Source organism: Chiloscyllium plagiosum, unplaced genomic scaffold, assembly GCF_037043375.1.
Source record: "Chiloscyllium plagiosum isolate Xiang-an unplaced genomic scaffold, Cpla_swu_hap1 HiC_scaffold_8, whole genome shotgun sequence".
Taxonomy (NCBI): domain Eukaryota; kingdom Metazoa; phylum Chordata; class Chondrichthyes; order Orectolobiformes; family Hemiscylliidae; genus Chiloscyllium; species Chiloscyllium plagiosum.
The window spans coordinates 87,624,829-87,649,942 of NW_028270146.1; the positions used below are offsets into that span (position 1 = coordinate 87,624,829).

At 41.1% G+C, this 25,114-nt stretch overlaps 1 protein-coding gene and 1 long non-coding RNA gene across 3 annotated transcripts in view; one reads left to right on the forward strand and one right to left on the reverse strand.

The window, feature by feature from the left end:
• LOC122553795 (peroxisomal N(1)-acetyl-spermine/spermidine oxidase-like) overlaps positions 1–10,449 on the forward strand; it is a 67,069-nt gene extending 56,620 nt beyond the window's left edge. Inside the window, exons 6-8 of the mRNA XM_043698131.2 lie at positions 5,382–5,494; positions 6,020–6,183; positions 10,058–10,449. Coding sequence (XP_043554066.2) covers positions 5,382–5,494; positions 6,020–6,183; positions 10,058–10,180 — 400 coding nt within the window. The 3' untranslated portion in view covers positions 10,181–10,449. The remainder of the gene's footprint in view (positions 1–5,381; positions 5,495–6,019; positions 6,184–10,057) is intronic.
• Positions 10,450–20,683: 10,234 nt separating this feature from the next.
• LOC148149435 (uncharacterized) lies at positions 20,684–25,114 on the reverse strand. Of its 2 annotated transcripts, XR_015757965.1 has the most exons (4): positions 25,101–25,114; positions 22,969–23,084; positions 22,247–22,274; positions 20,684–22,149 (listed from the first exon to the last, which is right to left on the reverse strand). It is a non-coding gene; the product is annotated as an uncharacterized LOC148149435 (long non-coding RNA). The 2 variants fall into 2 exon arrangements; XR_015757964.1 differs by lacking the exon at positions 25,101–25,114 and having other exon boundaries at positions 22,969–24,976.

Consider the following 25,114-nt stretch of genomic DNA (forward strand, 5'->3'; position numbering starts at 1 on the left):
CACCCAATCAATGTATTTCTTGGATTGCAAACTCGGTGAGTGAGGGGTATGAGAGGAATCTGTGGCAGAGATGTGAATGACAGACCACAACTTATCCGGTTCACTAATGTCCTTTAGGGAAGAATCCTGCTATCCTTACCTGGTCTGGACTACATGTAACTCCAGAACCACAGTTGACTCTTAACAGCCCTCTGGGATGGACAAAACGTATTGGCCTCATCCTGTGAATGAATAATAAAATAAACTTCAGGATTTCCACGTTCAGCTGTATTCCTGCTATATCCTGAAGGGACAGACAGATTTAGAGATGCAATCTTAGGGGCAACATGGTGACTCAGTGGTTAACACTGTTGCCTCACAGCACCAGGGACATGGGTTCGATTCTGGCCTTGGGCAACTGTCTGTGTAGAGTTTGCACTTCCAAACGGACCAAATCATCCACCGACATTTCCGCCACCTCCAAACGGACCAAATCATCTGCCGACATTTCCGCCATTTCCAAACGGACCCCCACCACCAGGAACATATTTCCCTCCCCACCCCTATCCACTTTCCACAAATGGAGCTCTGGTCAGGTCCACGCCCCCCTACAGCCCACCCTCCCGTCCTGGCACCTTCCCCTGCCACCGCACGTATTGCAAAACCTGCGCCCACACCTCCTCCCTCACTTCCATCCAAAGTCCTAAAGGAGTCTTCCACATCCATCAAAGTTTTACCTGCACATCCACCAATATCATTTATTGTATCCGTTCCTCCCAATGCGGTCTCCTCTACATTGGAGAGACTGGACGCCTCCTAGCAGAGCGCTTTAGGGAACATCTCCAGGACACCCGCACCAATCAATCCCACCGCCCTGTGGCCCAACATTTCAACTCCCCCTCCCACTCTGCCAAGGACATGGAGGTTCTGGGCCTTCTTCACCGCTGCTCCCTCACCATCCGATGCCTGGAGGAAGAACGCCTCATCTTCCATCTGGGAAAACTTCAACCCCACGCCATCAATGTGGACTTCAACTGTTTCCTCATTTCCCCTTACCCCACCTCACCCCAGCTCCAAACTTCCAGCTCAGCACCGTCCCCATGACTTTCCTACCTGCCTATCTTCTTTTCCACCTATTCGGTCCGCCCTCCTCCCTGGCCTATCACCTTCATCCCCTCCCCCACTCACTTATTGTACTCTATGCGACTTTCTCCCTACCCCCACCCTCCTCTCATTTATCTCTCCACCCTTCAGGTGCTCTGCCTGTATTTCTGATGAAGGGCTTTTGCCCGAAACGTCGATTTTACTGCTCCTCGGATGCTGCCTGAACTGCTGTGCTTTTCCAGCACCTCTAATCCAGAACCTGGTTTCCAGCATCTGCAGTCATTGTTTTTACCTACATTCTCCCTGTGTCTGTGTAGGTTTCTTCTCACAGTCCAAAGATATACAGGTCAGGTGAATTAGCCATTCTAAATTGCCATAGTGTTAGGGGTAAATGTAGGGTGGGGGGGGTGTTGCTGTTCAGAGGGTTGGTGTGGACTTGTTGGGCCAAATGGCCTGTTTCCACACTGTAGATAATCTAATCTAATGACAGCAAATGCTGACAGTTCTCTATCAAAAGCATTGCAAACTATTGCTTCATGTATCATTGGCAAATTTTTGAAAGTTTGGGTTTTTCACAATTCTATGTTGTTGATGAGAATGCAACATTTATAATGTCAGAGATAAGCAATTCTTTTCACAAAAATTATGATAATAATGTTTAACAGTAACTTATTTTCTAAATTTATTTATTCATGGGGTGATGACTTAGTTGGCAAGTCCAGTATTTATTGCCCATCATGAGGTGGCCTTGAGAAGATGACGATTGAACTAACTTCTTGATTCTTTGCAGTCTGTCATTTTTAAATGATGCCAAGGCTTGGTAAGACTTAAGAGTTAACCCTATTGCTGGGGTTTTGAAATGGCATATAGGTCAGACTGGCTAGGAACAGGTTAATTTCTGCAACATAAGAGAGTAAACTATTTTTAATGACAATACTGCAATTTTGAGGTTAGTGCAACATTGTTACTATTACAGACACAAACAATTTTTTATTTCACATGTATTTAATTAACTAAATTTAAATTCTCTGACTGCTGATCTCACCACTCTGGGTTACTAATCCAGCAACAAAACCGTGTAAACAGTAATCTTAACATTTGGATAAATATTTTTTCTGTTTTGATTTGTCAATGAGTTAGGAAAAAGAATTTTAAATGTGATTAGACACTGCTTTTAAAGGTTTATTTTGTAAGTAAAGGTTAAGGATGTATAATCAAAATATGCCTTTTAATTCCCTGTTCCTATTCAGAAGAGTCAACTATCTATATCAAAGTTGCAACCACAAGAAGGTTTCTGGCAACAATCTGTCTTAATGTGTAAAAGCTGCCCATTTCTGTCAAGTAAAATGGCGGCATGTAGCATCGAATATTTGAGGGGACATGACATCAACCTTCACTGCCACCATAATTGTATTGGACAATACCCTCATTCCCGAAGTACTAGTGACTTGTTTACTCTGCGCTAATCGATTATTTGGAGCATTGAAAGAAATAACAAAATAAGTATGGAGTCCTTAGAGTTTATCTTTGTTGTTCAATCCCTAGTTCAGAATATTCTGCCTCTCCTGATGTTTGAATGGATGACCACATATAAAGGTTATAGTACCAGCAGGGGGAGCAAGAGGCAAAGGAAAATTGAAAATGAGTACTCAGGCATTCTGCAGAAATTTATAATGGTAGACTTCACGGTTACAACTCTTGACCTCCTTTCTCATTGACAGCTAATATTCTATTTTTACCTCACCATCCTCTCCAAAATCCTTCATCAATTGTTGTTTCACAAATTTGTAATACATTAATACATTTGAATCTCTCCATTAAGCCTTCTACCACTGCCACACAACCCAAACAACCTTAATCCTTGGAGAAAGGCAAAGTTATCCACTTTTAGGCAAACCCATAGATATGGAGATTTTTTGAAGTAGTGCAAAGTTGGGAAGCGTTGAACTTTGAAGCTACTAATAATCTTAAGGACCAGCGGAATGTTGCTGAACAACGAAACCTCGAAGTGCATGTTCATAGTTCCTTGAAAGCGGAGTAACAGGAGAATAGGATGTTGAAGAAGGCATTTAGTACGCTTGCTTTTTTGGGCAGTGCAATGAAAATAGGAGTTGGGAGGTGATGTTGTGGCTGTGCAGGACATTGGTTAGGTCATCTTTGGAACATTTTGTGCAATTCTGGGCTCCCTCCTACAGGAAGGATGTTGTGAAACTTGAAAGGGTTCAGAAAAGATTTACAAGGATGTTGTCAGGGTTGGAGGATTTGAGCTATAGGGAGAGGCTGAACAGGCTGGGGCTGTTTTCCCTGGAGCACTGGAGGTTGAGGGGTGACTTTATAGAGGTTTGTAATCATGAGGGGCATGGATAGGATAAATAGACAAGGTCTTTTTCCTGGAAAGGGGGAGTCCAGAACTAGAGGGCATAGGTTTAGGGTGAGAGGAGAAAGTTTTAAAAGGGACCTAAGGGCAATGTTTTCACGCAGAGGGTGGGGCATGTATGGAATGAGCTGCCAGAGGAAATGGTGGAGGCTGGTGCAATTACAGCATTTAAAAAGCATCTGGATGGGTATATGAATAGGAAGTATTTAGAGGGGTATGGGCCAAGTGCTGGATAATTGGACTAAATTAATTTAGGATATCTGGTTGATATGGACAATTTGGACTGAAAGGTCTATTTCCATGCTGTATATCTCAATGACTCTATAACTCTGTGGTATGTTGCCCTTTACTAAGAGAGGACTTTTATGTAGGAGCAGAGATGTCTTACTGCAATTATGTACAGTCTTGGTGAGACCATGCAGTATTATGTACAGTTTTGATCTCCATACTTAAGGAAATACATACTTCCCATAGAGAGGTTGCAATAAAGACTCACCACAATACTTCTTGGGAAGGAGGAATTGTCCTGTGAGCAAAGTTTAAATTGACTGAGCCTGTATTCCATGGACTTTAGAGGAATGTGAAGTAATCTCATTCAAACAAAGAAAATCCTTACCGGGATGAACAGGGTAGATGCAGGTAAAGCCTTTCCCCTCTACCATTTCCTTCTCTTGCTTTGGAACCCTCCTTAAGGCAGTATTCCTGTCATCATTCCTGGTATCCCACCTGTGATCATCTTCCTAATTTTTCCTAATTACATTTGCACTAAGTGTCCTGGGATATTTTCCCTTAAATCCCCAATATAAATGTTGCAATTTTGTAGGGAATCTATCTACTGTACAATTAATTGTATCACAAATTACATGCCATCTCTAATCTTAAATTTAGAAGCATTACTCACAATCAATATTGCATAAAACATTCTCATTGAGTTTCATTGAAAGCTTTGATGGTATCTGTGCCATTTTGTACGATTCTGACCTACACAAACCAGAGAAATGTTGAATACTGAGTCACCTTGGAATCAAGCTTTAGATTAGATTAGATTACTTACAGTGCTGGGTTTTTGGGTGGGGTGTGGGTTTTGCAGGTTGCGCTACAACTGGTCCCAGAATCTATGATTTGTGAGGAAGAAGGAAATCAGTCAGGCCTGCTGTTTTTATTTGCTGTCTAGTGCACTCCACTTCTGACTTTGCAAGACTTGCATGTGATGGCCTCCATTATAAAATAGCTCATGATGCTAAATATCTAGGCTTATCAGGGAGGTGATGGCCTTGTGGTGTTATCACTGGACTATTAATCCAGAGACTCCAGTAATGTCCTGGAGACTAGCATTCAAATCCCGCCAAGGCAGAATTCAATGAAGAAAGTATCCTGAATTAAGACTCTAATGGTGACCATGAATCCATTTTGAAATGTTGGAAAAACCTGGTCAGGTTCACGAATGCCCTTTAGGGAAAGAAGTTGCCATCTTTACCTGGTCTGACCTACATGTGACTTCAGACCCACAGCAATGTGATTGACTCTTAAATTAGGGATGGACAATAAATGCTGGCCTAATCAGTGACACTCTCACCCCATGAATGAGTAATACTAATGAAGGACATTGAATCATATCAGCAAGTGAGAGCATCCAATAGAGGACACAATGGAAAAAATGTTGTATAAATTATATATTGCATTTTTAAATTTGACCAGCTTGTCATCTCACCAAAGATTCTCATGCTCAATTTCTAACTGAGTTTATTGTTTCTGAAAGATAAAAGGAGTTTTCTGATTCAGTACGCACCTAGATGCTGCATTAAAAGAACAAAGCTATTCGGCAACACAGAAAACACAGACCGAAAGTGCTTATCACAAAATTTTATCCTATTATTTAACAAAATTGCTGTTGACCAAAGTCTGACTTTTTGTTCCAAAGGTTTGGTCATGTCCTTGTGGGAACAATCTCCGGAAAAGAGGCAGAGTTTGTGGAATCCCTGAGTCCTGAGGAAATAGCGTCAAATTTCACCAAACTTTTCAGACAATTTACTGGTATGAATTTGGAACTTTGAGGAATCTATTTATTTATGGGATAGAACTATCAGAATAAACAGATTGGATGGGCTTACGGTCAACTAACTTTTATAAACCAACATGTATGATAATAATTCTCAATCGAAGCTTCACCAATGTCCAATCTTGACATTAAATTAGAAAAATGTCAGCAGGTGTCAAACATTTCTAATGGGGCTTCTTTGTCTCATTGCACTTTCACTTAACCCATTGTCTCTTTTGTCACTCAACCACTCCTGCCCTCCATCCTATTATAGATCTTCCCTTTTGTACTTAATCAGCTCCATGCTTTCATTCCGATGTTCCATTTGGTTAATAGTTGTCCACCTCTAACATTTCCCAATTCTGTTGAAAGATGAACTCTGTTTAGATGGTGCCAGTCTGTTGCCAGCACTTTTTGCCTTTATGGCATAAATGCAGTATCTGGAATATGATTTTGGCAGTAATTATTTGGGCATTTTTTTTTGTGAGGTCTACTTTAACTACCATTGTAATATTTCCTAGGGAGACCTTCACTGCCTGCACCAAAAAATGCTTTTGTGACAAAGTGGTTCAGTAACCCTTACACTCGGGGTTCCTACTCCCACATATCCATCGATTCAACTGGAGACATGATTGACACACTGGCTGAACCCTTACCACAGGCAAAAGAGGGAACTTCTTCTCCGGTAAGTCTCACTGTTTAACAGTCTGACATGAAGATTGATGTATCATTCTTAGAATTCTAAATAACCAAACAGTTTACTCATATTAGTAAGGTGTACTTCTATCTCCCTCCAGCCTTCTTTAAGTTTTAGACCAGGAGCAGGAGTACACTTTCTGGGCCTCCAATACTCGACACAAGTGGCTATTCTTGTGGGTGGCACGGTGGCACAGTGGTTAGCACTGCTGCCTCGCAGCGCCAGAGACCCGGGTTCAATTCCCGACTCAGGCGACTGACTGTGTGGAGTTTGCACGTTCTCCCCGTGTCTGCGTGGGTTTCCTCCGGGGGCTCCGGTTTCCTCCTACAGTCACAAAGATGTGCAAGTCAGGTGAATTGGCCATGCTAAATTGCCCGTAGTGTTAGGTAAAGGGGTAAATGTAGGGGTATGGGTGGGTTACGCTTCGGCGGGTCGGTGTGGACTTGTTGGGCCGAAGGGCCTGTTTCCACACTGTAAGTAATCTAATCTAATCTAATCTTTCTTAATATCTAAGACATAGCAGAAAATCAATGTAAACCAATCAACTGAGCCCAGTCTTATTCTAACTCAGTGTTCACACATGTGTATTATATAGAACAGGAGTCACAGAATAGGAAACACAAGAGAGAATCCCGTTCAGCTGGTCTGCTCACAGATCTCTAACCTGCAGTGTAAAGATTCAATGTTAATATATAATAGGATAGTCTACATCATTAATGATGTAAATTCACAGTATCAGAACTATTGAGGGGTGGTTCTATGTCAAGCCTTGCATAAGTATAATTAAAAGCCAATTTTCAATGAAACCTCATGCTTACCAACAGCGAAGATACCACACTCACTATCACACACAATTGCAAACATAAATAGATAGTGATAGCGGATAATGGAGACTATAGAAATACATCACAGTAATGCTGGCCTCTGGATTCTTTACAGAATGTAGGAAATGTAGGCAGGGTTATGTTCATCAACAATTCATGGTTTCTAAGAGAAATAAGTTATGAATAGTGGAGCAAAGAGAGGGCATGAAAAAAACACTGGAGACTAAGATTAGCGAAAATACCAAAATATTCTTTAAGTGTATTAAGGGGAAAAGTGTAATCAGGGAAAGAGTAGGCCCAATAAGGACCAAAGGAGCAATCTGTGTGTTGAGCCAGAGGACATTACTTGAGTGTTAAATAAATAATTCACATCTGTCTTCACTTTGGGAACTGAGGATGTAGGCACACAATTCAGGAAGAGGGACTGTGAGCTTCTTGAGCAATTTGGCATAGGAAATGGGAAGGTATTTAAAGTGTTGGCAGTCTTAAAGTTGAACCAATCACCAGCTCCAGATGACTTGTAACCCAGGCTGCTGTGAGAGATGAGAGAGGACATTATAGGGGCTCCAAACCAAATTTTTGATTCTTCTCTGGACACAGCGAAGGACAGCCAATGTGGTTCTACTTTTCAAGAAGGGTGGTAGAGAGAAGCCAAGGAATTATATACCCATGAACCTCACAGCAGTGGTGGGGAAACTATTGGAAAAAACTCTAAAGGAGGGAATTGATATCTACTTGGAGTGGCAAGGTTTGAACAGGGATAGTCAGCATGGCTTTGTTAGAAGGAGGTCATGCCTAATAATTTTGAGTTAACTTTTCAAGGAGGTAATCAGTTGTGTAGATGAGGGTAGTAAAATTGATGTATCAAAGCCTTTGATAAGGTCCCACATGGGAGACTGATAAAAAGGTTAAAAGCATATAGGATCCAGGGTAATTGGGCAAGCTGGATTGGCATAGCAGTAAGAAACAGAGGGTAGCGATAGAAGATTGTTTATATGACTGGAGGTCAGTGTGCAATGAGATACAATAGGGATCTGTGCTGGGTCCCTTTAGTATGAGGAAGTCCAAAATTAGAAGACATAGGTTTAAGGTGAGAGGGGAAAGATTTAAAAGGGACCTGAGGGATAACTTTTTCATGCAGAGGTTGGTGCATGTATGGAATGAACTGCCAGAGGAAGTGATGGTGGCTGGTACAATTACAACATTTAAAAGGCATCTGGGTGAGTATATGAATAGGAGGGGTTTGGAGGGATATAGACCAAATGCTGGCAAATGGGGCTAGGTCAGATTGGAATGTCTGGTCGGTGTGGATGAGTTGGACCGAAGGGCCTGTTCCTGTGTTGTATGACTCTGTGACTCCTCATACGTAAGCAATATAGATGAGAATGTGGGTAGATGATAAGTAAGGTTATAGATGGCATGAAAATTAGCCAGGTGTTTAATAGTCTTAGGTTGTAGGAAGATATAGATGGGTTGGTCAGTGGGCAGATGAGTGGCAGATAGAATTTAATCCTTAAAAGTGTAAAATGATGCACTTTAGAAGAAGACAAGGGAGTACTCAATGAATGACGGAGCATTAGAAAGCTCAGAGGAACAGAAAGATCTTGTGGTGCTCATCTGTGAAGGCAAGACTAGTTAATAGAGTAGTTCAGACAGCTTACAGGACACTTGGCTTTATCAGTAATGGCGTAGACAATAAGAACAGGGAAGTTATGTTGGAGTTGTTCAAAACTTAAGTTAGGCCATGACTGGAGAACTAGGTGCACTTTGGGTCACCACACTATAGGAAGGATATGATTATGCCAGAAGGAGTACAGAGGATGTTCACCAAGGTGTTGTCATGGTGGGAGCGGTTTAGTTATGAAGAAAGGCAGGATAAGTTCAGGTTGTTTTCTTCAGAACAATAAAAGCTGGAGGGGACCTCATTAAGGTCCATAAGACAAAGTGGGGGGGGGGGGGGGGTAATGGACAGAGTGGATAGAAACCAACAGTTCCCCTTAATTTAGGGGTCGATAACAAGGAGGCACAATTTAAAGGTGAAAGGCAAGAGGTTTATAGGGGACCTGAGGCATTTATTTTCACCCAGAAAGTGCTGGGAATCTGAAATGCATAACCTGGAAGAGTAGTTGAGGAGAGAAACCTGACAACCTTTAGGAAGTACTTTGATGAGCGCTTTAAGTGTCACAACATTGAAGGATATGGGCCATGTGCTGGAAAGTGGGATTAGTAGATTTAGTGTAGATTTTAATGGTGCAGACTCGATGGGTTGAAGAGCCTCTTTGGTAGTGTATGATTCTATGAATCATAGCAGTTTTTGTAGTGATTGTGCTCCCAGAATGTTAATGATGGGAAATGCCATTGCATTGACGCAGTAGTGATAAAGGAATGTATCCAAGTCAGGATCATATATGGCTTAGATGGTCTCTTGCAGTTGATGGTCTTCAATTCATTTAATGCAAAGTAAAGACTTAAACTTAATGGTTTTTTTTGCTAGGTTTAATAACTTTCTGAACATCCAATGAATATTTTTTCTGTCATAATGTTCAAAGCTTCTGTAAAATGCTGCATGTATATCCAGGGATAATCTTACCAACTAAATACATTTAGCTGTTATAGATGTATGTAAGCACAGTGTAGATGTGAATGCGATTCTCTCTAACCTACTCCTGAAGGCTCCTGGTTGTTGTTCTTCAATAGGATGTCATGCACAAGTAGTTGTTATTCATATTACAAATATTGGTCACAGCTGTATTGATAATGAAAATAACTTAGTAATATCCAAAATAAACACAAAGTACTGTAAATGCTGAAAATCTGAAACAAAAACAGACTGCTGGAGGCTACAAATGAGATATGTTAGCTGAAGATGTGGTATTGAGGCCTCTATTAAACAATTAGACTGATCGCTTGTTGCATGGTAAATGGAAAATATTGCACTCACTCCAATATTGTCATCCCTCATGCTGATGAATCTACGTTATACAAATCATGAAAAATGCTTAGCTGTTGCAACTTAAATCATGTCCCTCTGATTCTAGACGATGCAGATTTTATTTGCTGGTGAAGCAACACATCGGAGCTACCACAGCACCAGCCATGGAGCACTGCTGTCGGGCTGGAGGGAGGCTGATCGACTGATCAATCACTATTCCACCAAATGAATTTCTAAAACGGATGGAGAACTGAAATTTGGAATACTTGCTACTTTTCCAATTCTTTGATTGCTGTCATTTTTTCAAGCAAACCCCTTTAATAAGAAAACAGTCAATTGCATACAAGATATTAGATCTTTTCGCAAATTGTTAGATTTTAAAATATTTTCAGTACAATGATATTTTAAACTAAATCATATCAAATTCATCAATCTCCTTTATATATGATTGTTCCGGTGAACTTAATGATAATAAATCCAAGTAGGAATTTGATCATATAGTTCAGACTGATTTCCGTGAGGAAAAACAACCTTCTACTCAAAGAGTGATGGATATCAGAAATAATCTTTCAAATCAGTTGCAGGAAGGACAAAAAAAAAGATCAACTGCAAATGTGATGCTCTGATGGAGAAGTTAGTGGACTTGAAAAATCATCTATTGTAAATCCAAAGTTTTCTCTTGTCTCTCTCAGCCCATCATTCTTCTCACTTACATTTATGTAGATAATTGATTTTGTTCTCAGACAGCCCTTGGCTCTCCCTAATGTTTTAAATATCTATACACGTAGGCAGGGCAGTGTGCGTACATTTCATGACCAACTGATTGCAACTGTGACAGCCTACTTACTTAATATTTGAAGTTATAAAAGCATTTCATTCAGAAATTAAAATAATAGTTCTAGGCCGCCTTAGTTAAATGCAACCAAATAGAACAAATATTTTAAATATTGTGCTGCAGTGAATTGGAAATAACTAAATTCCCTGTTGAGATTCTGATATGTGTGCAGTGAACATGCCTGCATTTATAAACAGTCTAAAGAAAGAACCGTTAGCTTCCACAGAAAACTTAAGGCATCCAACACACTCCACTCTCACCATACTCTTCCTCTTCACCAAGATTTCAGGCATGGTCTCTGAGAAGAATTTGAATCATGGCTCTTAATCTTTCTAAAGATAAAGAAAATTGCTGTTTCATTGATCTATTTCTAAGGTGTATCTGGTTTCTGCGCGTTGGTGAATGTTATCCAGAATTTGAGTTAGATTAGACAGAAACCTCTTCTACCAATGGATCATTGGAAAAACCTTCAAGCCTACAGACAACAAGTGCAAAACTCTTGCCAGAGGTACAAAATCAAATTAACTTAAGAATTTGATTAGTGCTTAGTTGAAGAAATCCAAAATAAAATCATTATAAATTGCCAAATATATCACCTCAAATCTCTCTACTCTCTGAACCCTGCTTTTTTACTCACTTACTATCGTTGTTAAAATGCTAAACGTTAGTAATACACAATGAACAGACATGTTTATGTAAGAATCCTTCTTTTTGAAAACTGCTCTTTCATTCTCACTCTCCTCATTCTTATACATTCATGGGATGTGTGTATCACTGGCTAAGGCATTTATTGCCCAAATCTAATTGCCCTCGAGGGATGGCAGCAAAGTGCTATGTTCCTTGGGGTGCAGGTACATCTACAGTACTGTTAGGGTGATACAAAGTTAAAAATCATACAACACCAGGTTATAGAGTCATAGAGATGCACAGCATGGAAACAGACCCTTCGGTCCAACCCATCCATGCTGACCAGCTATCCCAACCCAATCTAGTTCCACCTACCAGCATCCAGCCCATATCCCTCCAAACCCTTCCTATTCATATACCCATCCAAATGCCTATTAAATGTTGCAATTGTACCAGCCTCCACCACTTCCTCTGGCAGCTCATTCCATACCCATACCACCCTCTGCGTGAAAAAGTTGCCCCTTAAGTCTCTTTTAAATCTTTCCCCTCTCACCTAAACCTATGCCCTCTAGTTCTGGACTCACTTTGTCTATTTATCCTATCCATGCCCTTCATGATTTTATAAACCTCTACAAAGTCACCCCTCAGCCTCCAACACTCCAGGGAAAAGAGCCCCAGCATGTTCAGCCTCTCCCTATAGCTCAAATCCTCCAACCCTGGCAACATCCTTGTAAATCTTTTCGGAACCCTTTCAAGTTTCATAACATCTTTCTGATAGGAAGGAGACCAGAATTGCACGCAATATTCCAACAGTGGTCTAACCAATGTCCCGTACAGCTGCAATATGGTTTCCCAACTCCTGTACTCAATACACTGACTAATAAAGCATACCAAATGCCTTCTTCGCTATCCTATCTAGCTGCAACTCCACTTTCAAGGAGCTATGAACCTGCACTCCAAGGTCTCTTTGTTCAGCTGGGTCTCTGGTTTCCTCTCATAGTCCAAAGATGTGCAAATTAGGTGGATTGTCTATGCTAATAGTCCAACAGGTTTAATTAGAAGCACTAGCTTTCGGAGCGCTGCTCCTTCATCAGGTGTTGTAGAGTACACAATTGTAAGACACCGAATTTATCGCAAAAGTTTACACTGCAAGTTAACTGAAATTATATATTGAAAAATACCTTGATTGTTTGTTAAGTCTCTCATCTGTTAGAATGACCATGTTAGTTTCACTTCTTTCATATGTAAATCACAAACCTTTTTTGAAAAGTTAACATTCTCAGGTTAACTTTAACCACCTGAAGGTTTATTTGGAAGCACTCTGAAAGCTCGTGCTTCCAAATAAACCTGTTGGAATTTAACCTGGTGTTGTGTGATTTTTTAACTTGGTACACCCCTGTCCAACACCGGCATCTCTAAATCATGGCTAGGGTGATAGTTCCAGGACTTTGACCCTGTGATGGAACAGCGACACAGTTCCAAATCAAGACTGTTTGTGTTTTGGAGGCAACTTGCGTATGGTGATGTTCCCAATCATCTGATGACCATGTCATTATAGCTGGTAGAGGTTGTGGAATTGGAAGTTGCTGTTGGGGGAGTATGTGAGTTATTGCAGTGCCTCTTGTAGATGGCATAAACAGCTGTTGTCAGTGGTGAAGGGAGCGAATATTGAAGGTGGTGGATGGGGTGCTAATCCAGAAGGGTGCTTTATTTTAATGGTGACAAGCTTCTTGAGTATCTTTGGACAAGTGGGAAGTATTTCTGACTGGTGAATTGTTGATGGTGAACAGGTACTGTGGAGGTAGGATACAGGACTCCAATTCTCTAATCTGTCTAGATTGACTAGATTCCCTCCAGTGTGGAAACAGGCCCTTTGGCCCAACAAGTCCACACCGACCCTCCAAAGAGTAACCCATCCAGACCCATTTCCCTCTGACTAATGCACCTAACACTATTGGAATTTAGCATGGCCAATTCACCTGCCCTGCACATCTTTGGGCTTTGGGAGGAAACCGGAGGAATCCCACGCAGATACAGGGAGAATATGCAAACTCCACACAGTTGCCCGAGGCTGAAATTGAACCGGGGACCCCGGTGCTGTGAGGCAGCAGCACTAATCACTGAGCCACAGTATTTATATGGCTAGTCCAATTCACTTTTTGGTCAATGCCTAGTGGAGAATTCAGCAACAGGGAAACCATTGAATGCCATAGGAAGATGAAGTACGCTGGAATTGGAAATTCTCTAATATTTGTATGGTGACAATGTTACTTGTCAGGTGCCAGGAGGAGAAAGTGAGGACTGCAGATTCTTGAGATCAGAGTTGAGAGTGTGGCGCTGGAAAGGCACAGCAGGTCAGGCAGCATCCGAAGAGCAGAAGAATCGACATTTCAAGTATAAGCCTTCATCAGGAATGAGACTTGTGGGATGGGGGGAGGGGCTGAGAGATAAATGGGAGGGGTGTGGGGTTGGAGGAAGGTAGCTGAGAATGCAATAGGTAGATGAACGTGGGAGGGAAGGTGATAGGTCAGAGAGGAGGGTGGAGCAGATGATGGGAAAGGTGATGGACAGGTCAAGAGGACAGTGCCGAGTTGGAGACTTGGGACTGGGATAGGGTTGGGGCGTCGCTTGTCAGCCAAGCTTGATGTTGTCCAGGTCTTTCCATATGTTTGGTTGTTATTGCTCGATATAAAGCACTCTGCACTTCCGAAATTCAGCTATTTTGTCCATGTTTGAACCAAGGTTCAAATGGCCCTGGTGGAATTCAAATTAAGCATCCTTTACAAGTACTACTTCATAGCTGTGCTGATAGCCCCTTCCATCACTTTACAAATAATTGAGAGAAGACTGATGTGGCAGAAATTAGCCGGGTTGGATTTGTCCTACTTTTTTGTGGAAAGGACACGTGAGCAATTCTCTACTTTGTCGGGTAGATGTCAGTATTGTAGCTATACCGTAATAGCTTGGCGAAAGGTGCGGCAGCTTCTGAACCACATATCTTCAGTACTTTTATCGAAATGTTGTCAGGGCCCGCAAACATTGCAGTACCCAGTGCCTCCGATTGCTTCTTGATATCACATGGAGCAAATCAAATTGGATGAAAATCGCCATCTGTGATCTTGGGGACCACCAGAGGATGCAAAGTTTGATCATCCACTCGTCACTTGTGCTGTAGATGGTTCAAATGCTTCAGCCTTATCTTTCACACTGATGAGCTAGGTTCCCCTGTCAATGGGAAGAGGTATATTTGTGGAGCTTCCTCCTCAGTGAGTTGCTCAATTGTCCACCACCATTTATGACTGAATGTGGACTGCAGAGCTTAGATTTGTTGGCTGTGTAATCATGTAACCCTGACGCAAAACAGAGTTGAGGAGAAACTATTTCTCCCAAGGTGTTGTGAATCTGTGGAATTTGCTACCTCAAAGTGTGATGGATGCTGAGATGGTGAGTAAATTTAAGGAGGAGATAGACAGATGTTTAATTGGTAATGAGTTGAAGGGATATGGAGAGAAGGCAGGAAAATGGGGGTGAGGAGCATATCAGCAATGATCAAATGGCAGAGCAGACTCGATGGGCTGAATGGCCTAATTCTGCTCCTATATCTAATGAAATTATGCTGCTTCGAGTGATTGGCATACATCTAGTTCTTATTGCAGCTTCACCAGGTCTGCCTCATTTTTAGGTATTTCTGGTGCTGCTTCAGGCTTGCCCCCATACACTCTTCATTGAACCACAGTTGATCTCCAAGTTTGACTGCAATGGCAGAATGGGTGATTATAATTATGTAGCCAATGATGATCCATAGTGCCTCACGGATGCCCAGTTTTGAGCTGATAGTTCTGTTTGAAATCTATACCATTCAATGGCAGTGAATGAAGGTCATCCTCAATGTGAAAACAGGACATCATCTCCAGAAGGACTATGCAATCTATTAATACTGTCAATTGCAACAGGAAGGTTTGGTGAGGATGAGGTCAGTTAAGTTATGTTCTCGTCAATTTCCCTCAGCTAATCTGGCAGCTATGTCCTTTCGGACACAAACAGTTTGCTCATTAATGATGCTATTGAGCCACTCTTGGTGATGGACATTGAACTCCCCACCCACAGTGCATTCTGGGCTATTGCCACTCACAGCACTTTTTCCAATTCATGTTGAATATGGAGAAGTACTGATCCATCAGAGAAGGGGCTAGAGTGAAAATTAGCAATATGTTTCCTTGCTTATGTTTAACCTGAAGCCACAAGATTTCATGGAATCAGAGACAATGTTGAAAAGTCTCAAAACAATTTCCTCCCAGCTATGTACAACTATACCATCCCTTCTGGAGGACCTGTCCTTCGGATGGTACAGGTTGTACCTAGAGATGGTAATGTCTGGAACATTGTCTGTAGGTTAGATCCCTGAAAATGACATCAGGCTGTTAGCTGGACTGGCGTTATTATGGAATTGTAAAATACTAACCACTGAGTTCTCGCTATTGCCAGTTTGTGCCTCTCCTTGTTCTCAGTACCACCACCCAAACTGCTACTACTTGTATTCTGGCATGAGTCTATGCAATGGATTGCATTGACTTGAAAACACGAATTCCCCATCTCTGACCAGAAATGTAATCTCTGAGTGGTAGTGGGGCATTAATTGCTTTGTAAGGATGATACTTAAATAATGAAGCGGAATTGGAATAGTCTTTTTAAAAAATCTCCTCAGTTCTTTAGGTATTGAAGCAAACTGTAGGGGTAACAGACATGATATAGAATTTGGTTCAGAACTTGTTTGGGTTTTACTAAACTGCGAGGAGAAAGTGAGGTCTGCAGACACTGGAGATCAAAGCTGAAACTTTATTGCTGGAACAGCACAGCAGGTCAGGCAGCATCTAGGGAACAGAAGATTCGACGTTTCGGGCACATGCCCTTCTTCAGGAATGAGCAGAGAGTGTTCAGCAGGAGAAGATAAAAGGTAGGGAGGAGGGACTTGGAGGAGGGGCGTTGGAAATGTGATAGGTGGAAAGAGGTCAAGGTGAAGGTGATAGGTCGGAGTAGGGTGGAGGCGGAGAGGTCAAGAAGAAGACTGCAGGTCAGGAAGGCGGTGCCGGGCTGGAGGGATTCGGCTGAGACAAGGTGGGGGGAGGGGGGATGAAGAAACTGGTGAAGTCCAAGTTCATCCCCTGTGGTTGGAGGGTTCCCAGTCGGAAGATAAGACGCTCCTCCTCCGACCGTCGCGTTGTTGTGGTTTGGCGGTGGATGAGTCCAATGACCTGCATATCCTCGGTGGAGTGGGAGGGGGAGTTGAAATGCTGTGCTACAGGGTGATTGGGTTGGTTCGTGGGCCACCCGGACGAACCAACCCAATCACCCTGTAGCACAGCATTTCAACTCCCCCGAGGATATGCAGGTCATTGGACTCATCCACCGCCAAACCACAACAACGCGACGGTCGGAGGAGGAGCGTCTTATCTTCTGACTGGGAACCCTCCAACCACAGGGGATGAACTTGGACTTCACCAGTTTCTTCATCCCCCCTCCCCCCACCTTGTCTCAGCCGAATCCCTCCAGCCCGGCACCGCCTTCCTGACCTGCAGTCTTCTTCTTGACCTCTCCGCCTCCACCCTACTCCGACCTATCACCTTCACCTTGACCTCTTTCCACCTATCACATTTCCAACGCCCCTCCTCCAAGTCCCTCCTCCCTACCTTTTATCTTCTCCTGCTGAACACTCTCTGCTCATTCCTGAAGAAGGGCATGTGCCCGAAACGTTGAATCTTCTGTTCCCTAGATGCTGCCTGACCTGCTGTGCTGTTCCAGCAATAAAGTTTCAGCTTTTACTAAACTGCAGCAACTCAAGAGAGAGGCACATCACTACCTCACCACACACCATTACCAGAAAGGACCATAGTCCCAGAATTAATATTTTTGTTATTCAAAAGACTGTCTTTCTCACATGCTCATACTAAATCAATGTAAAGCATCAAGTAACTAGGGAATAGAAATTGGAAATATTGCAAAACTAAGGTTGATGTGTTCATGCATTCCTTTCAACATTTTCTATCTGAGTTTGAGTATATATTAATCATATTTCAGTTTGTTGTCATTGAGCACATGAAAGTGTGATTTACGTTTATCCTTTGGAAAACAAAGTCACGTTGGAAACAATGCAATTAAGAACTGGGAACACAGGCAATTCATTCACAACCCTAATGGATTTTGACCTCCGAAGCCATTAAAATGTGTTACACTAGAGGGAGTCTAAAACTGACAGTACAGCTATAGTGATTCAATACTGCTCAGCAGCTTCTTTGTCATTTCATGATTGAAAAAAAATGTTAATTATACAAAGTTCAGAATTTTCAAGATTTTGCCCGAAGCTTAGATTAATGGATAAATCTTACTTCAGTCTTAGAAGCTTGCCTGCTGGGTGCACACACTGGCATTTAGATTTTACCAGCGGCTTCATTTTAAAGCACACAAAAGCACTTGCGTTCACAGTTTTTCAGCATGTTCTGAGTAGGTGAGGCTCTGTACCAGATTGATAAATGTAACCAGGAGTGCTTATTTTCTACATTGGGAAGGAAGGACATGTCAGTTGTGCTCTTTACTGGCTCTCGGATTTTTTCTCCCCCCACCACAGCGTATACCCAGCAGTTCTGCTAAACATGTCTCACGTGATTCTTTTCTTTTTTCTGTTCTTTTCTCCCTTTCTGCGTTGTTCCTTTGACATCCCATTTCTTTGTGCTTCTTGTTGGTGATGACTCAAAAGATTGATAGCGTAAGCAATGTAGTTGGAGGTGTGGCAAAAGGTGAAAAGCTATTAACACAACATGAAAACAGACTTGCAGCACTAGAGACATATAATAAAATATGTATGAGGAGAGATTGAGAGATTAGTATTATTTTTGCCGAAGTCACAGTCTCAGGATTTGGAGTAGACCATTTAGGATAGAGATGAGGAGACATTTCTTCACCCAAAGAGTGGTGAACCTGTGGAATTCATTATCACAGGAAGTAGTTGATGCCAAAACATTGAATGTACTCACGAGGCGGCTAGATATAGCACTTGGGGCAAATGGGATCAAAGGTTAAGGGGAGAAAGCAGGATTACGCTATTAAATTGGGCAATCAGCCATGATCACTATGAATGGTGGAGGAGGCTCGAAGGGCCTGCTCCTATCTATGCTTCTATGAATGAAAGGAGTGAAATGTTGGCCTTCAGATCTGAAGGACTGGATTGCAAGGGAATAGAAGTCATTGTTCAACTATATGAAATTCTTTTTGCAGCCCACCTGGGGAACAGTGTCGTTTGGACAGCATACCTTAAGCACTGATATGACAGCCTTGGATGAAGTGCAAAGCAATTTACCAGAATGATACTAGGGCTCCAAGGTTTAAATAATGAGAAATTATACAAGCTAGACTTTGCATTGCATGGAATCTATATAAATAAGGTGTAATTTGATCAAAGTTTTCAAAGTATTAAGTTTTCAGACAAATACAGAGAAGGTATTGCTGATAATCTGGAATTATAAGGCCAGGAGAAAATGCTAAAGTTACAACAAGGTCTGTAATTAGGACGCATTTCTTCACACAAAGGGGGGTAGAAATTTGGAATTTTCTTCCTGAAATGGCAACCAATAACTGGACCAATTATTAATGTTAAAACAGAATTTGATAGATTTTTGTTAACCAAAGGGATCCAGGGACCAGCCATGATCTCACTGAAACAGGCACAAGGGAAGGAACATGAGCCAAGGAAACATCAGACAATAATTTGGAAGTTGCTATATGATTTATTAAACAGAATACTTGCCTTGAAATTATATTTTTCAAAAGTTATCATTTATTAGAACTTGCTTTGATTGGTGAACCTTTGAATCCCTTTTGATATACCTCAGACAGGGTGTGAGAATCTGGCAAAGTGAGGAACATTGAACAGTGGCTAAGCACACACATTTAAACTTGACCCTTCCCCATTCAAATACCTCAACATTCCCCATCCTCTCTCCCCTCCTCAGATTCTGACCAAATCACTCTATAATCTTGCTGAATCTAAATACTGCTGCTGGATTTGCTTCCTTGTTTGCAAGGTTACAGGTGATCATGCTGATGACTGGGCAAAGGAGAGAGAGAGAGAAGTATGGGGATGGAGAACAAATATGTAGGAAAGTCCTTGTGCTCTAAAATTGTTAAACTCTATGTTGAATCCTGAGGGCTGTAAGATGAGATGTTATTCCTCTAGCTGGCATTGAGCTTTGCTCGAGCACTGTGGCAAGCATGAAACAGAAATATTGGCCAGAGAATATAGTGGTGCGAAGAATTAGCAGGTAACTGGAAGCTCAGGGTCATTTTGTGGAGGTGCTCCTCAAAGTCATCAAGTGTCTACGCTTCACCTCCCCAGTATAGAGGGGACCACATTGTGAGCAGCAAATACAGTAGACTGGATTGAACGAAGCACAGGTTTCACCTGGGAAGTGTATCGGGGCCTTGCATAGTGAGGAGGTAAACAATAAGTTTTGCACCTTCTGCAACTGCATCGGAAGATATAGCAGAAACTATGCACCAACCCATTTGGTGCAATATTGAAACAATTGCTGTCATTTAATTTTGCCCCAATTTTCCAAGAAAATTTAAATGTTAAATCCAGGTGAATTTAAGCATTAATTGATTTTGACTGCGTTTCAAGATTTTGCCTTGCAAGTGATACCTTTCCCCACTCACTTCCTGCCCTAATCCAATACCATGCCCCTAACTACTGCAGCTTTTGAACAGAGGTGACTGTGATCCAATTTTCTAGCTGCACTTCTATGCTGATACATCTTCATCTGCCACTCCCAAACCAGTTTTCCCCATTGTAGAAGCACCATTCTGATGAAGGGTCATTTAGACCCAAAACATTAGCTTGTTCTCTCTCCGTGGAAGCCACCTGACCCAATGTGATTTCCAGTGATTTTTTTGCTTCCTGTTTTGCCATTGTAAAGTGAAGAGAAGACACCGCCTATCCATTTAAACAACAATCAGTGCCTATCAAAAAATAAGCTCAGCATTTGTGCTTTTGGCTTATCAATCCATCCCACTCACAACTAAGGAGATATTTTGGTTCTGATGAATGAACAAGGATCACAATTTTCCACACTGCCCCAAGCTTTTTTCCGAGACTCCTTCCACCTTCGATCTGTCCAATTCCTTCCAAATGAATCTGCAGTACTCTTGATTTTGTGTGCAACGTCACAGGATGTCAACAAGTTCACTCTTAAATATCCTTAAAAATAAAATCTGTACAAAACAATTTCAGACTTCTTTATTCATTGATACAAAAAATTGTATTTTGTATTCTACTTCCAATACCAGACAGGCAGACCTTTAGTTACACTATTTTAAAATTATGTTTATTTAAACTTAAAGATCAAATCATTTCTAAATTACTCCTTTTGGGATCCTACTCACTAATTCCACTCCACTCTCCTTACACAGTAAAGGACTTTGCAAAGGGTACAAACTTCAAGCAGTGAATTGCATGGGACTGAGCCAGTTAAATGGAAGCTATTGTACAACTTTACCTTTACAAATTTTCCACTTTGAGGTTCTGGAAGTCCTGTCTCCTGCTGAAATAAAGTTGTTCAGGTCTTCGTAACCACACAACACCTGTTTCATTTTTCTCAACAGATAATTGCACTCTGAATTTCAAAGCGCAGCCCTTGGCTGATTCGATTCCCACTTTGCATATGAACTCAGGAATGGATTCTAGCATAAGCTGCAAGACCATCACGATCTTCCCAAAGTTCATTCCGACACACTAACTAAATGCCAAATGTGGAAGGTTTTTGCTTTACGCTTCTCCAAAAGCTGCTTTTACCAAGTAAGGCATCAGGTGGGGAGCTGTTGGCCCTTTGATTCTTAATAATCTATATCTTTACAATACAACACAATGAATTGCTAAGATGCACACTGCAATAGCTCTTGCATTCACACTTCCAAGTAATACGTTCCTAATCTCAGTCAGATGGAAAGCGGCACTGCATCATTATCACAGTGGGCAGAATAATCTACAAATAAAACAACATCGCTGGGTATCAATATACAAAAATCAGTAGCTATTGATCAGTAGCAAGTAAATCTTGCTTATAAATGGCCACCAGATCACAACTTTGCTGGAATAGTGTCCATGTATTTTGATGAGATTCCAATTTCTACTGCCCATGGATATCCATTGGTTAAAGAATGGTGTCATGGGATAATAACAACCATGTACAATAAACCATCTTTTACACTAATTTCCTCAATATTATAAGCATCAGAAGTCTCAACACTTAGTCTGAGCTTTATCCTTTTATACTGTAATTCTTAAAATTACGACTGCACATCTTTTTACCAATTCCTCTTTGTATCCACTGAAGCAGGACGTTCTGCAGAAAATGTCTGAAGCAACAAGAAAAGACGCAGTCTTGGCACTGGACAGAGATTGAGAACTGAAAGGATTAAGCATCTCCTGGAGATGAACCCATTTCATGCTTGACATATAAAAATAAAAAGCACAAAAAAAAAATCACATCTATACAAAATCAAGTCCAAAGGTTCAATGGCTCACAACAATTGAGCCAGAGAGTTAGCAAAGTCTCTTCATTGGAGTCTCATTCGTTTCTCAGGGGGGGCCTTGGTGCTTGAGCTCTGCTGAGAGTTCTTTGTGGAGTCTTTTTCCTCCTGTTTGATGGTCTCGGTTGTTGGCTCGGCTTCTTTCTTCACTTGCTCCACTGAAAAGCAGAAATATAAACATGGAAATGTTTGCAGTCAAAGTATTAGGCGAGAAGTTTGATCGGAATTAGCTTGATTCAGGATAAAAATACTCACCTGGCACAGGCTTGTCTCCAGATTTGGGCTGAAAATGAAACCAACAGGCAATATAAGGAACACTTCGGGACATCCACGCAACAAAGAAAATTCAAGTTCTGACACTGCTTCGTTCAGTAGTTACAATGGTATACTGAAATTGCTGCCACATTTTTGTTGTAGATGTAAATAAGATAAAAAGAAATAATGGGGAAAAATCACCTCTATGTTTACACTGCAACTAACAAGATCTCTTTCACCACCCCTCAAAGGAAAATTCAAATGATCAGGTTAGATGTATGAATGAAATTATTCAAACCCACACTCTTTGGGAGTAGCACATAAAACCTGCATGACATTTGCTTTTTTGTTGAAAGCTTATAACCTTAGTCTGTTTAGAATAATGACAAACTTTTGTTTTTAAAATCAAGGCAGGTTCAGATCCCATTAAAGCCAAATTGGAACTATTAAGTTGCAAAGTGACAGATTGTGTTGGCTCTTGAAATGAGACTTGTAAATGGGTGCTACCCCTAAACCTCTCAAAGTGTATAATGGTCAGTCAATCTATGGCACTGGATAGCTCAGTGAAATCCATCCTTGCCCATTATAAGATCTAAACCTTTCACTTTCTCAATGTCTTGTGGAATTAAAAAAAAAACTTCAGTACTACCTTCTATATCTAAACTGTTTGATTTAAATTACTTATTTGAAACAAAGGAACATAGCAAGTTACAGATAATTACCTGAATAAACTTGGGCTGGAATTTTTGCCGAATATCCAGGAGCAACATATCCACTCTCTGACGCTGGAACAACGAACTTGGTTCCTCCTTCTTTTTAGATTTTGGCTTTACTTTATCTGGACAGGATGAAGAGAAAGAGTTGAAATGAAAAGATGGTTAGAAGGTAATTTGTTTCCGAAAGGAGTCGAATGCTTTTGCTGGATGTAAGTTAATAAACTTGATCCCTCTTAGAGGTATTGCATAACCAATTTCACTATCACAGAAAGTTCCTTTCTGCTACTCAGGCACTTTGTTGAACTTGAAAGGTAGGCCACAGGAACTCGGCCTTTCACTTCATAAGCGAAGCTATGGTGTATTCTTGAGATAGAAAATGTTGCAAAAGTTTTAATCATTTGCATTTATTAACACTCACATGTCACTTCTCACCAATTTACAAGTCCCACTTCAAGAAGGAAAATATTTAGTGAAAATACCATTTTAGAACCAAGATGCAAGAAGCTCGCTCTCTCATTACGTGGATTTGGCATGATGTAGAATGTAATTCTGGACAAGGAAATTCTGTTGGCCAATGGGTAGCCATCTGTTTTTTTGGCCAAAACTGAAAATGAGCCCAAAATATTATAAACTTACCAGCCAGGAATCTGAACTCCATTTACGCACAGAGGTGCTGGGTGCAAAGATGATGACTTTGCTTCCAACTGTGTGGAGTTATTCTGAGATCAGTGGTTGCAGAGTGCACCTAACAAACAATGCACTGTTTTGCTGACTGCAAATTGCATCACACTTGGCAGTAAATGGCTCTATCTGCTACATTTGTCACATGGCTGTTAGTGTCAACGTCCTGAACTTCACCGCAATAACAATAATTAAATGGAGCAGGTCAGTGATCTGCTATAGGGCTCAGTATTCAGACAATCAATTGGGCCATTAATTTACAAAACAGACACCAACTTGAAAAGCCATCTAGATTTGTGTAAATCACTAAAAAAAAATGTAAGATCCTGTTTGCTGTTAACAGGAAGGATCACAGAATCTGGATGTTCTGTTAATTGTTTCAGCCGAGAGAGAGAAATCAGACAGATTTTCACATTTGCTTTTCTTATTGAGGTGTACTCAGGTCACTGTTTCATGGCATTATAAAAGCAGTGATTGTCATTCATAACCTTTCAAGACAATCCCTACTAGCTCACTGACCTGATGCAGTAATATAATTTGCAGAAATTTTAGAGTGTCTGACATCTTCTTTACCCCCTTCTTTAAAAAATCATTCTCAGGAGATAATTCTCTGTCAAGACTGGCATTTATTGCCACTCCCTCATTATCTGAACAGAATATTCAATAGCTACAGTCTTGCGGTGTAGGTATATCTACAGTGCTATTAGTAAGGGACTTCTGGGATTTTGCCATTCTTTGCTGCAGTTGAGATGCTGCACCTTAAAGGGTTTTTAAGAATCAATGACATTGCTGAGAGACTGGAGCCACATATAGGTCAGAGAGTAAGAGTGGTCCATTACCTTCTGTAAATAGTGAAGCAATTTTTAAAAATAATCTAATACCTTCGAGGTCATTTGCTTTTAAAACATTGATTAACATCAAATTAAATTGTCAAATTACTACAGAGGGATTGAAACCCTCAATCCCTCAACTGTTTCTCATTTATCACTTTGGATTGCTTGTATCATAATATAAAACTTTACTACAGACCTTCTGATGGAGTGAATTTGCTTTTGTGAAATAAAGCATAGGTGATGTAAGGCCTTTATTTGTTGCTGGCTCTCTGAATACGCTCATTATACATGTGCATAGTTTCTTTGGGAGTGGACAAACAGCAGAATTTAAGCAGGGTCATGGTTTCCCCGGATACTTCAAACTGAATGAGAAATTGATCCACTATGCAGTCACAACGTAGTGGCATCAGTCCACTTCTAACATTCTCTTATACAATCTCTAAAATTCTCTAGCTTATGACAAAGATTTGCTGAGACAATATACAAAACAGGAGGGTCCTGCATCCACAGCTGAGTGCTCCATGTCAGGTTATGTTTTTCCAGCTGACAGTATATTATTTTGTGGAAGTGGCCATCTTTAGAAGGATTTAGCAAACTCCATGGTATTACCATACTGGAACTCACCCCTCTCATCTTGA